Genomic DNA, 13,200 nt, shown 5'->3' with positions numbered 1-13,200 from the left:
GGAGAGCATTCCACAAACGGGGAGCCACCACAAAAAAAGGCCTGTCCTTGTGTTGCCACGCTCTGAACCTCTTGTGGAGGAGGCACACAAAGTAGGGCCTCAGATCACAGGGTCCAGATTGGTTCATATGGGGAGAGGTGGTCCTGGAGGTATTGTGATCCTGAGCTGTTTAAAGCTTTATAGGTCAAATCCAGCACTTTGAATTGGGCCCAGTGCAGTTGGACCAGGATCGGTGTAACATGTTCAAACTGTCTTGCACTGGTGAGCAACCTGGCTACCGAACTCTGCACCAGGTGAAGATTCCGAACTGTCTTCAGAGGCAGCCCTATGTACGTACAGTTGAACCTCGGGTTAAGTACTTAATTCGTTCCAGAGGTCCGTTCTTAACCTGAAACTGTTCTTAACCTGAAGCACCACTTTAGCTAATGGAGCCTCCTGCTGCCGCCGCGCCGCCAGAGCCCGATTTCTGTTCTTATCCTGAAGCAAAGTTCTTAACCTGAGGCACTATTTCTTGGTTAGTGGAATGTGTAACCTGAAGCGTATGTAACCTGAAGCGTATGTAACCCGAGGTACCACTGTATATGTATGTGCCAGAAGGAATGTGCTTAGGTTATGCATTTGGAAGACCACTAGTCTGGGATATGGGGAGGCGGGGAGAATTTGGGATTGAGAAGCAGTGGACACCATCTCCCTACACCACTTCCCAATTCCGATTCCCTTTTCTGAAGATGCTGTTACCTTACCCGAAGAGCAACTATCTAGATTTTGTTGCATACGTAGCTGGCTGCATGCATACCATACATTTAAAGCACATGGCTTCCCACAAGGAATTATGGGAATGGTTGTTTGTTAAGGGTGCTGGGAATTGTAGCGCTGTGTCTTTGGGGGAAGACACACACGTGTATATGTTTTTATTGACTTTCTGTCCTGCCCTTCCTCCCAAAGGAACCCAAGGCACCAAACACATCCACAATTTTTTAAAAACAGTTCTAAAACAGTTAAGAACATCTATAAACAGTTTAAAACATTCTGAAAATAGTTAAGATTATTTCATGCAGTGATCTCAGGGTTGCCAGGATTGGAGTTCTTCAGCCACCAAACGCCTGAGTAAACAGAAATAGTTTCAGATTCCTCTGAAAAGTTAATAATGTTGAAGACAAAAACATACCATTAGGGAAGGAATTCCACAAGCAGGGAGCTACCACCAACAAGTCCCTGTCACGGGTCAACACCAGCTGGGCACCACCACCAAAAAAGCTTCACTTGCCAAACTTAGGGTCTGAGATGGTTGATACTGGGGAAAGTGGTCTTTTGGGTACTTGTGTCCCAAGCCAATTAGGGCTTTATATGCTACTACTAACATCTTTAATTGGGCCCAGTAGTTCACTGGCAGCCTGTGACATATGATCTCATCAGGCTGCTCCACTTACCAACCTAGTACAGTCGTACCTTGGAAGTCAAACGGAATCTGTTCAACTTCCAAAACGTTCGGAAACCAAAGTACGGCTTCTGATTGGCTGCAGAAAGCTCCTGGAGCCAATCAGAAGCCACGGAAGCCCCGTCAGATGTTTGGCTTCCAAAAGAACATTAAAAAACCAGAACACTCACTTCCGGGTTTCGATCATTTGGGAGCCGATTTGTTTGGGAGTTTGAAATCCAAGTTATGACTGTAGTCTCATTCTGCACTGGTGGCAGCCTCTGGACTGTCTTCAAGGGCAGCCCCACATTACAGTAGCCCACACATTACGGTAGCCCAAGAAGGACTAGGGCATGGACAACTGAAGCCAGGCTATCCCATTCTAGGAGTATTTGTAGCTAGGGAACAACCTAAGCAACCCGGTCAGATGGGCAGGATACAAATAATGTTGTTGTTGTTGATGATAATAATAATGGTTGTTGTTGTTGTTGTTGTTGTTATTTAATAACTTCTAGCCACAAAGCCACCTGGGACTCCAGTGACAAGTTGGAATACTCCCAGATTATGAACTTCTTGCTTCTGGAGGAGTGCAATCCCTTCCAGAGCAAGTCGTAGACCTAATTTCCACTCGCAGGAAACACCCTGTTTTAATGGCCCCTATCCATCAATGTTTCTAGAACCTGTCAAACACCTTCATATCCTCTCCTGATTACAGTGGAATGCTGAGATAGAGCTGTCGAAGATGGAGTTCTGCTGTTAGGCAGATTCAGCACAGATTGGGCAAATTTATGGGGAATGGGAAAGCTGTGAGTAGCTAGGATTGGAACAGGAGCTTCAGAGTCCATGTACATTGCCGGGGATAAACACTCGTCCTCACCACATGCTGCTTGCAAGTATCTAATGCAAGGATTCTTAGCTGGGGGTGCCTGGGTGTTGGTAGACTGTAGTTTCAGCCAGGCTGGGCCAGTGGATAGGGAGTTGGGTGGATGGAGCCATTGCTCTGAACTAGCAAAGCACTCCTCGTGTTCTTAAGCGTGTGGCGTTCCTGATTATTCAGATCTTCCCCAGGTGCTATAACAGTGGATCTGTCATGTACCAAAGGGGAAACAGTGTCATTATGCAGTACATGGGCTGACTTTTGCTCCTTGGCTTTAAGAATTATTATGTATAGCTAGCTACATTTGCAGAAGGGTGTGGGGGGTGGGGAGAGATAACATGGGTATTAAGTCTGCACTTATCTCAGGAGGCGGCTGTGAGTGTTGCAATTAAGTGTGGCTTTTGTAAGCATGTCTGCACCTGTCTTTGTGCACAAGTTGACATACAAGCTGGTAGTTTTGAATGGCACTCAGCTACTCAGCTTATTGAGATGACGGACGCGTTTGGCTGTCGATTTGAAAACAACAACAACAGCAAACCGAGAAATTGCCGAAAAGAAAATGCCTCAAATGATCAAAATCTTTGCTGGGACTCCACACTGAGCCGGCAAACTTCTTAGGCTGCGTTCTTCAAACAAGAGGTTATGCCAATCAAATGCACAATAAGCCGTTTATACCTTTTCTTGTGTTCTTATTCTTCTGTTCTCATAGTGGGCTGATTCACAGAACCACATTGGAGGCAGATGAATAACCACATGGCAACTTTTTGCCTCGGTACTCACATGATAAAATGGGGCGGGCAGAGAATAGTCTCCCACATAGTAAAAGCACATGTTTTAGAGCACTTGTGAAATAAGTGTCTGTGCTCACAGGTGATCTCAGCTCCCCCTCCCCCTTCCACAAACTATTAGCCCAGGGGTGGGGTGGTGGAGCCTCCACTGATGTCAACAGATTTTTCTTCTTTTGAGGCCAAGAGAAATGCAGGGCTGACTTTTGTCAGGGTCGTGACAGGGAAGAAATTGGTTAAATTTCCCCTCTGAACATATTGCTGTCTTAATGACAACCCGCCCCCCCCCAACGCATACAGGGTGTGCTGCTGTTAGTGATTTTTAATTTTTAATATTTTTTTAAAAACCTGGTCTTAATGCACTATTAGCACTCAGATTTCCAGCTTTATTTCCTGGGCAGAAATCAACAAATTAAACGTTTTTCTCATCACTGCATCACTGGCATCCTGTCAAATAGCTGTTAGTGGCACAATCTGGTGGGAATCCTACCTGATGGAAGAGAGTGCAGTTGGAGTAACAACAACAACAACAACAACAACAACAACAACAACAATAATTTATTTATACCCCGCCCATCTGGCTGGGTTTCCCCAGCCACTCTGGGCGGCTTCCAACAGAACACTAAAATATAATAACCTATTAAACATTAAAAGCTTCCCTAAACAGGGCTGCCTTCAGATGTCTTCTAAATGTTTGGTAGTTATTTTTCTCTTTGACATCTGGTGAGAGGGCGTTCCACAGGGCGAGTGCCACCACCGAGAAGGCCCTTTGCCTGGTTCCCTGTAACTTCGCTTCTTGTAGTGAGGGAACCGCCAGAAGGCCCTTGGCGCTGGACCTCAGTGTCCGGGTAGAACGATGGGGGTGGAGACACTCCTTTATAATCCTTTATAATAATCAGACGTTTTTTGTGTGTATGTGAACCTTACAAGAGCAGGATAGTCTCCACCTCTTCCCATCAGGAAGGATTATTTTGACTCCAAGTAGAGGAACTTTGGGATATGTTTGCATGGCTTTGCTGAGCATTCAGCTGCTGGGGTGGGAGCTGAATACTTAATTTACAAGGAAAGTATGAGTAAGTGTTCCTAAGTCAAATTCTGAAGCACAAGTGAAAGTGGATGTGAAGAAAGCTTTTATCAACTACATGGATACACCAACTGCACCCCTTCCTGGAGGACTAGGACTACGCTTTGGTAAAATAGGGGATTGACTACTGCAGTGCACTTGATGTGGAGCTGCCCTTGATTACTGTTAAGAAAGCAGAGCTAATGCAGGATGTTGTGGCCCTCTAGTTAACTTGTGTAAATTGCTGAAAGCAGGTAAGAATGGTGTTGCATTCGTTTCACTGGCTTTCTGTTTGCTTCTGCTCATGAGGCAAGGTGCTGCTTATTTGCTGTGAAAGTTTACACTAGCTGCATACCTAAGGAAGTGTCTTCTTCCATGCGAACCCACATAAGCAAATAAAGACTTTCATGAAGGCCTTACTCAGAGTGCTTTCTGCCTGCGAAATGAAATCTATTATATCACATGGCCTTTTTTGCTGTGGCACCCCAGCTGTGGAATTCTCTTCCTAAGAAGTCCTACCTGCAAGAGCTGGGAACCTTCCTGATGCTGCTGGACTCTAAATCCGATCATCCCTGCCCACTGGCTAAAGAGGCTGAGGCTGATGGGACCTGGAGTCCAACAATATCTGGAGGACCACAGGCCATGTATTTTTAATCTTTTGTTGGAAGCTGCCCAGAGTGGCTGGGGAAACCCAGCCAGATGGGCATGGTATAAACAAACATAATAATAATAATAATAATAATAATAATAATAATAATAATAATAATAATAATAATATCCCTGCCCTGCCGCATGTCATTTTAGAAGGATGGCGATTGCTTGATTGTTTCAGAAGGATTTTATCAGTCAATCAGAGTCAGTTACCAATGGTGTTTCATCATGGTTTAGGCTGCTTTTTTAAAAAAAAAAATCATAGCCTATTTGTTTGCTACCTTGCACCTCCTTTTTTGGAAAGTAAAGATAGAAAACCATCACTGTGATACCCCTACACAGAGCCCTGTTTGTTTAGCCGCAGCCTTTGAGAGAGAGCTGCTCCACGCCCTGCCCCCACACCCCCACCATATTCTTGCCCAAGCCTGCTGCTCCACGTCAGAGCGGTTTCCACACCTTTCCCCCGAGCCTGTCCCACGCTGGAGCCCTTTCCCACTTCTGCCCAAGCCCATCCCAAGCCAGCACCTCCTCACGAGACAGGGGAGAAGATGTGGAAGGAGCTAATGCAGCTCTCCTACGACATAGGTGAGTTGAGATTTTCGTGTTAGATCCAACTCCTGTTTAGGAAAGTCGGAGGCGCTGAGCCAGTTGCTTCTAACCTCCCACATGAAGTAGAGTTCTGTGTTAGCGAAAGGCTTCTCTCACCTTCCTTTGCTATAAAAAGCAAGCTTCATACTTGATTGGTGCTGTGTTACAGGACTTCAGCAGGCATAGGCAAGATAATTGTGGGGCTTTAAGGAGGTGGGTACTTTCTAGTAACCATCATGGAATGGCTGTTTGTCCACACGCCTCTTAAGGACTGAACCACTTGTGTATGTGTTTCATCACTTTGTGTCCTTACATCTGAACTTGTGAATGCTCTCCCTCGGAAAGTATTTGAGAACCCCGTGGTTCTTCTTTGAGTAGAACTAGGAGAACAACCCAATGTGTGGAGTCCTTGGAAGAAAGGCAGCATCTCAGACGCTAATAGCAAATTCATTCTCCAAGTGTGGCTCCTTCTGTAGTCTCCAAAGGCACCACCCATATCCCAGAGGGAGGTATCAGAAGTCTTGAGGAAATCCCAGGGTTTGCAGAAGTTCAAAAAATCTTTAGGGGAATAGAACTTCTAAGAGAGGGAAATTATAATAAAGAAAAGCCAGTCTGATGAGAATCGAGCACATTAAGTGAACATAGAAATGTAGATGGATGTAGAAAGAGAAAGAGAAAATGTAGAAAGAGGAAAAGGAGCAGAGGCAGCAGGGGCAGGACTGGAATTGATTATCCTGAAAAGGGGCATGGCTGGCTGGCTCCAAGCGGCAACGTTTTGTTACTAGCACCACTTGGAAAATTAAAAAAGAAAGGAAAACGAAAACCTCTTGTGGTTGATTATTCTGTAATGACTCTTCCGCACGTGCAGGATATCTCTGGATATTTCTGTAGTCATCAAAGAGGGTGGTCAACTTTCTTTCCTGGCCTTCCTCCAAAGCCTTTAACAACTCGATAGCAAAAGAGAAACTTAGCAGGGGAAGCTTTCTCCATCACCACACCTGCACTCTGTTGAAAAGCTCCGGCTGCTGTATTTCTGCTTGTCAGGCAGTTGTTAAAAATCAGGGGAGCCTTGCCAGGAAAAGAAGCTGGCAGTCCTATTGTTGAGCAGTGATGGATATTTTTGTGCAAATTAACCCTAAGAATCATACATATCCATGACTATTCAGGACATGCCTAGATACTGTTCTGGCAGTAAGCGGCATGCAAATACAGGATGGCAACGATGAGCTGTATATGTGGGGGTTTGGTGAGGAGTTTCAGTGTTTCCTGTACTTGACAGTGTTTCATCCCATACTGGTCTTCTCTCTTTCTGTCCTCATAGCCAATAGGAACCTGACTGGATATGTCGCTCTTAAGGAGGTTGGTGCAGACTATGTTAATTGGATTAGACAGAGACCTTGGACAAGAGGCTCACGGTCCACCCCCCCCCCCAAGCCTGTCAAAGGCTAGGCAGCAAGCAGGAGAAAAGATCTTTGACTTGTCTGTGCCCTATACTCCCCTGCCCTCGAGGATTAGACATGCTCATCAGACGTGCTGTCTGCAAAGGGTTTTTCCATGCTCCACACAGTAACATCTACCTGGTGCATGTGGGCGGCAGCTTCCCTTGGCTTAGCATTAGCATATTAGTACCCTAATACCCGCTTTATGGGTATGGAGAACCTGTGGCCCTCCTAGAGGCTGAGCAAGGTGGGGGTGGTGGGGGCCGCTTGACCCTGGTGTCATCTCTGGGGGGGGGGTTTGACATTGCCACTGGTGGTGCCCCTCCGGGGTGCTACCTGCTGCCGGCGCCCCCCCCGGGACACACGCCACTGCTAGCTCTGCCTCTGCCCATCCCTATGGGCACTGTGCGGCATGGCCTGTCTCTAGCCCCTATGGGTGGTTCACCCCGCCCCTATGGGTGGTTTGCCCCGTCCCTGGGCACACTTTCCCAGGTGCCCAAGAGGCTTCCTCTGCCACTGGGCCCTCCAGATGTTGTTGGACTGCCAACTCCATCAGCCACAGCGTGATGGGAGCTGTAGTCCAGCAACATCGGGAAGGCCACAGGTCCCAACTCCTTGTATGTGTTGCGCCAACATGGCTACCAATTTTGGAAAGTCCCCCCTCCCTCCCCAGAACAGTCGGATCATCCATATTTATTTTCAAGTCTTATACAGTGGGGAGCACCATTTTCAGGGGCATCCCCATGGCAAATGCAACAGGTGCTTCGTGCCTCAGACAGGAAGAACAGCTTCACTCATTGTGGCAGGACCCTCAAGCAGATTGGCATTCTGTCTCCAACAGTGGCCAGCCGTAGGCACCGGAGAAGTTCATAAGCAAAGTTATGAAAGAGGCGGTCATCTCTGCTCATTATCAAAGCGGTATGGTTGTTTGGCATGGCTTCATTTCGATATCAGAGCCAGAAGCTGTTTATCCTCCACCCACTTGATTGACTAATACTGTATGATCTTAAGCAGTCACAAGGTGTGGCGAAGACACAGGCCATCATCCCATCTTGTAGCAATGAATTCCGCAAGTGAATGGGCAAAGGTGTGAAGTAATTTAAATGTGTGCTTATGTAAGTTGTAGAACATCGTGTTTGCTCTGTGCATATAATATTCCAGCTGCTATTGTCACATACATAAATAGTTTGGTCATCTTTGAACTTATTTGCTAATACACCCCTAAGCTGCCTACAAACTCATTCGGAAGCCTGCAGTGCTACGGGGCTTCAAGATGCATAACCCGCCCGCCCTCCCTCATTCTCAGAATAGTAAAAATGCAAGTTTTATATGTAAAAGGTGCGATTTTCAAAAACGGCGGGAGGTTGCAAAATCCACCTTTCCTTGGCACGGAATTTAGAAATCATGCTGCTGCTGATAATGATAATAGTCATATTTTACATTCTCCACCATGAGCCCTCCAACTTAACCCTGCTGCTCAGGCAGAGATATTGCTTTCTGCCCCCCTCTCCCCAAACCCTCTGGCGGCGCTTTTTCGCCAGAAGTGAAGGCGCGCAAAGAAAGCACCGGCCTGCAGAAAGCGTCCCCGCCTGGTCGCGGCGCGCGGGCTGCTGTCCTGCCACGCCAGGTGTGTGCGCGCGTGTGTGCCTTCGTGCGCGCGCGCGCGCGCGCTCGTTCTCATGACCCGGCCGCCTCCTCGCGTCCCCCCTCAGCTCGGTTTCGCGCCCGGCGCCCGAGAGGCGCCGAAGGTGGTGCGTTTCTACCTGCAGCTTCCACTGCGGAGAGAGAGCGCGTGTCGTGGGCCGGCTACGCGGACTTTGAGGGGCAGCAGGAGGAGCGGGTCGAGGAAGGGGGCCCTCCTCCCGCTCGAGGGCTCGGCGCTGAGGGTGCGTGTGAGTGTTTTCGGCGAGTTGGCTCCGGCCCGCTCTCATTGGGCGCCCGCCTTTGCGCCGCGGCCAATGGCGAGCCGGAGAGGGCGCGCGCGAGCCGCCTGCCGGGGGGTGTAGAGCGGGGGGGGGGGAAGCGTGTGTGCTTCGCTGCGCTGACATTTTTTTGGCGATGCCTCCTGTTACTCCGGCTCTGCCGCTCGCCAGCCCTGCTGCAGCCGGCGCTGCTCCTGCGCCGGCGCTGCTACTCCGGCCGCCGCCACTGCTGCTGTCGTCCAGCCCAGCTCGCTCCTAGCGCTGCTGCTGCCTCCGCCGCCAGCAGCAGCAGCAGCAGCAGCACCGCAGCGGACACGGGGGAGGCGGAGGAGGAGGAGGAAGAAGAGGAGGCGGCGGCAGCTGATCCTCTGCCTCGGCGGCTGCCTGCCATCCTGCTGCGCCGCTGCCAGACGTCAGGTGCTGCTCCGGCAGCGTGAGCTCAGCGGGGATGATCCTAGGTGAGTGACGCTGCTGCTGCCTCCTCCGGCTTCTGCACCTCCTTCCTGCCTTCCCGCCTGGGTCTCATTCACTTTTTTGCCCTGGGAATTCCCCCACCCCGACACCCGTCCTGGGAAAAATCGCTTACTTATTCCCAAGGCTCCGATCCCTCTCCGACCAACCCCTATGGAGAAGATCCCTACCCCCCCCCCAAAAAAAAATTGGAATCTTTGGCTGCCTGGGATTCGCGAAACGAAATAGAGAGGGGGTGGGAAGGGGGCAATGTTTCCTATTCCTTAATTTCTCAGCCGTCCCAGTGATGCTGCATAGGGCAGAATCTCGACTCCTCTCCCCAAGATCCGGATCGGGAAGGGACGACCGTGTGAATGCCGGGTTGCAGTTCCTCTCGGGTGACGAGTGAAGGGCAATGCTTGGGAGATCGTTCCGCTCGCTCTCGCTCTCTCACCCCATTAGAAAAGGGGTTTGTGGTATTACGAGGGAACCCGTCACCTTCCTCCCATCTAGCATTGCATCGCCCCCTTTCCCCCTCCCCAAACACGGCTCAGGTCTGCGTCACAAGGTGGAAGTTATTGAACTGTTCTGAACAGCGCTACTTGGGGGGGGGGGGGCGGAGAGAAGGAGGCACGAGGGCTGGCAATGCGGTGTCGGGAGCCGGGGGGCACGGCAGAGGAGGGGTGCATAGGGGCAAATGTAGGGGGCAAACTACCCCGGGGACAGAGACAGGGCAGCCAGCGATTGCCTCCCTTGCACCCCACGGAAACAGGGCACCCAGATCTCCCGCAAGTTGAGAAACACGACCCCCTCGACCTTTGCCTGGCTTATGGAGGGTCCCTCTGATGAGCTGACCCCACCACTGGGTTGTTTGCCCAGAAGCTGAAGAGGAGGGGTGGGGGAGAGACAAGCTAGTTGCCAGGCAGGAGATATGGAGGGGGGGGGAGAGAGAGAGAGAGAGAAAGGAAAGAGATGAGATGAATCCCTTATTCTGACAAACTGTCCAAAGCTTGAAGCATCAGTGTTGACCTAGATCTCAGTGCGTGGGGGGGGGGGGGGGGGACGACGACGACGACGACGACTCAGAGGCTCCTCCTCCACTCTCTTCCCTCCTTCACAGGCGCTTTCCTTTCCTGTTCCATGTGGGAGAAAGACAGGTCTGCTGTTTGAACCGGCTCCCCATTTTAGGTGGGGCTGCTTAGCAAGGTGTCTTTTCCTTTCGCTTTCCAGGCCCCCCAACAGCAGCGTCATTGAGTTGAATGGTGGCTTGGTTGTTGAGCCCATTGGGAACAAGGAATAGGAAGTGGGTTGGAGCTGAGAGCAGTGCTGCAATCCCCTAAGACGGGTTAGTTTCCCCCTTTAGGTACCCATGTGTAACTAAAGGAGGAGGTTAAAAGGTAAAGGTAAAGGGACCCCTGACCATTAGGTCCAGTCGTGGCCGATTCTGGGGTTGCCGCGCTCATCTCGCTTTATGTGCTTTTGAACTGCTAGGTTGATGTGCTTTTGAACTGCTAGGTTGGCAGGAGCAGTGACCCGTTGCGGGGATTCGAACCGCTGACCTTCTGATCGGCAAGTCCTAGGCTCTGTGGTTTAACCCACAGCGCCACCCGCGAAAGGAGGAAGTTAAGATCCTGCAAAAGGTGGCCTTCCTTCCCAAGCAAAAGCGGGGAGCGGTTTTGATCTGTGTCAAATGGCTGTGAGCACATGATCCACGGTTCTGGGTTACTTAATCTGGACCGAGGGACATGATGTTGTGAATGCAGTGAAAGAACAGCGCTCTCCACCACAAACATACATCTTGGCCAATCCGGAGGTACAGCTACGGTGCATAAAATATATCCAGGGATGGACGTGCCCCTGGAGTTCCAAGCCGGAGCAGATCCAGGCTGCAGAGACAAGCTGGGCCAGTGCCTCAGGTGTATGTCTCAGCCATACTAAAGTGCATTGAAAAGACAGAGAGAGGGGGGAAAGACTTCACTTTGAAGGAGGTGCACAGAGGAAGCTTGTCCTCTGTTGAGTGATACCCCCCCCCACCCGCATTCCAGTAGACATAATTGAGAGCCTTCTTGATCCCCACTGCCTGGGGCATAGATTCAATTGTAAAGGAGAAGAGAGCAAAGGAGTGACAGACCTTACAAATGAAACTTGGGTGGGGGGGGGGGAGATATTGACTTGGTTATCTCTTGGGTCCTTTAATGTGCTCTTGTTATGCTGCTGAGCACAGGAGAGGAGTGGGGAGCAATGTTTTAATTTCCCTAAGCAAGAAATCTTGAGCCAGGCCTTTTGGGCTATGATCCGGTCTGTAGTCATCGTCCCACACAAGGAAGACCTTGGGCAAAATGCAACTAAAAGGGATAATAATGTCCAGCATGCCTGAGTGATGCCCTTCAGAACCCCATCCTTCTCCCAGTCGCTCTTTCCCACCCCCAATGACAACCTCCTATCCAGTTCTGTAAGTGCCCATCTTGACCTTGCAAAAATGCATGCGCTTTGGATTGCCTGTTGGCAAATCTCTCTATACTAGCTGCCTGCCTGCTTTGTCTTGGCAAATGCAGGTATTCTCTCCACTCCACCCTGCCCCCTGCACTCCAGCCCAAATTGGCCCCTGGCCTCTATTGCCAATGGCAGTGGTGTGGCCTGTCTCTTCCCAGCCCACCCCCCATCACTATGGATCACAGTAGCTTCCCCTTTTCTGGATGTCTTGCATCTCACAAGGGTCCTGAGGAGGAGCAAAGGTCTGACTTACGGGACTCTGCTGATCTGTGACCCATGTTGTTCAAGCCTGGCAGCCACTTGCCTACCTGTCTGACCTGACTCATTGATAAAGGGGCTCGGTAACTCGGCCTTCCTTCCATTCACAGTCCTTGCACTTGCATCCTTTGGCTCCGCTGTTGCCTTTTAACTGATTTGGGAGAAGGGCTGTGCATGCAGGTACTTCTCCCTGTAGGACTGGGGAAGAATCCCTTTCTGAAACTCTGGAGAGCTGCTGCCAGTCAGTGCTGACAATACTGATTTAGATGGAGGAGTGGTCTGACTCAGAATAAATCAGCTTCCCGTGTAAGAATCTGCCGCGGGGACTGAAAGGATTGGGGGGAGAGGGAAGGGACTGACTTTATCTCATTCTTGGGCCTCCAGGCAAGGCTTGGAGTTTACTGGGGAAGCCCTCGCTGCATCTGATCTGTGCTCGCAGCCCTCCTTCTCTCTTTTTGTCTTTCCCCTTACGCTTCCTTGCCTATTTCTAATTCTCCACTATGTCCTAAACATCCCTCCCCTTTCCTCACTTTCTCTTTTCTGTATCCATCTGTCTCTCTGCTCCAGCTCTGGGTTTCATGCTGCCGGGTAGCTTGTGTGTGTGAGACATGGAATCGGGCCAGAGTCCCAGGTATTTCCCAGGTAGGTGCCAGACTTGCCTCTGGGGTGGGAAATGCCACACACAGATTCCATGGCACGGCCCTGTGGCTTGTGACTTGGTTTTGTTTCAGCTCCGGCTAATGCAGTTCCACATACTGACCTGGGCTGGAGAACCTGTGGTCCTTTAAGATGTTGTTGGACACCACCTCCCATCCCCCTGCTTGTATGGCCAGGGGAGATAGGAGTTGTGGTCTACAAACACCTGGTGGATGACAGGTTCTCTGTCGCCAATTTATTGTTAATTCTTTCTCCCACTTCCTCCTTTTCCACTGGGGAATCTTGCCATGGTCCAGCAGAGACATTGCAGCAAAGATGCTCCTAATCCCTAATCTAGAGGCTTCCCAGATTCAGTCATTGCATGTGGCTTGGAATTCCTCTACGTCCAACACAATTCTGGGCTTCATTAGACACAGTTGTGCAACAGCCAGTTTCAGTCCTGATCAGCCATCGAGAGGATTTGCAGATGCAGGTGGCAAGCTACGTTGTGACAGAAATAGTGAATACTAGCGGTCAGGTGGCTGTGTTCTGAGCTGTAGGGTCATTCCAGTGAAGATTTCTGGGAAAGATGGTGGCACAGTCGGTTAACAAGGACAAAAC

The 13,200-nt window shown here is 50.1% G+C and overlaps 1 protein-coding gene across 9 annotated transcripts in view; it reads left to right on the top strand.

Moving 5' to 3' along the window:
* The window catches only part of ZNF385A (zinc finger protein 385A), a 190,292-nt gene that overhangs the window by 34,460 nt on the left and 142,632 nt on the right, over positions 1 to 13,200 (top strand). For 3 of the 9 annotated variants that reach the window (XM_083728989.1, XM_083728985.1, XM_083728977.1), the window contains exon 1: positions 5,222 to 5,378. The exons of 2 other annotated variants lie outside the window; for them this stretch is intronic. In XM_083728989.1, the coding sequence (XP_083585115.1) occupies positions 5,342 to 5,378 (37 nt within the window). In that variant the 5' untranslated portion in view covers positions 5,222 to 5,341. Of the gene's footprint in view, positions 1 to 5,221; positions 5,379 to 8,810; positions 9,201 to 13,200 lie in introns of those variants that run through there. 4 more of the 9 variants (XM_083728983.1, XM_083728978.1, XM_083728991.1 and 1 more) reach the window with 4 other exon arrangements.

Source organism: Podarcis gaigeae, assembly GCF_964106915.1.
Source record: "Podarcis gaigeae genome assembly, chromosome: 2".
NCBI classification, from domain to species: Eukaryota; Metazoa; Chordata; class Lepidosauria; order Squamata; family Lacertidae; genus Podarcis; species Podarcis gaigeae.
This window is presented reverse-complemented; position numbering and strand designations above follow the sequence as displayed.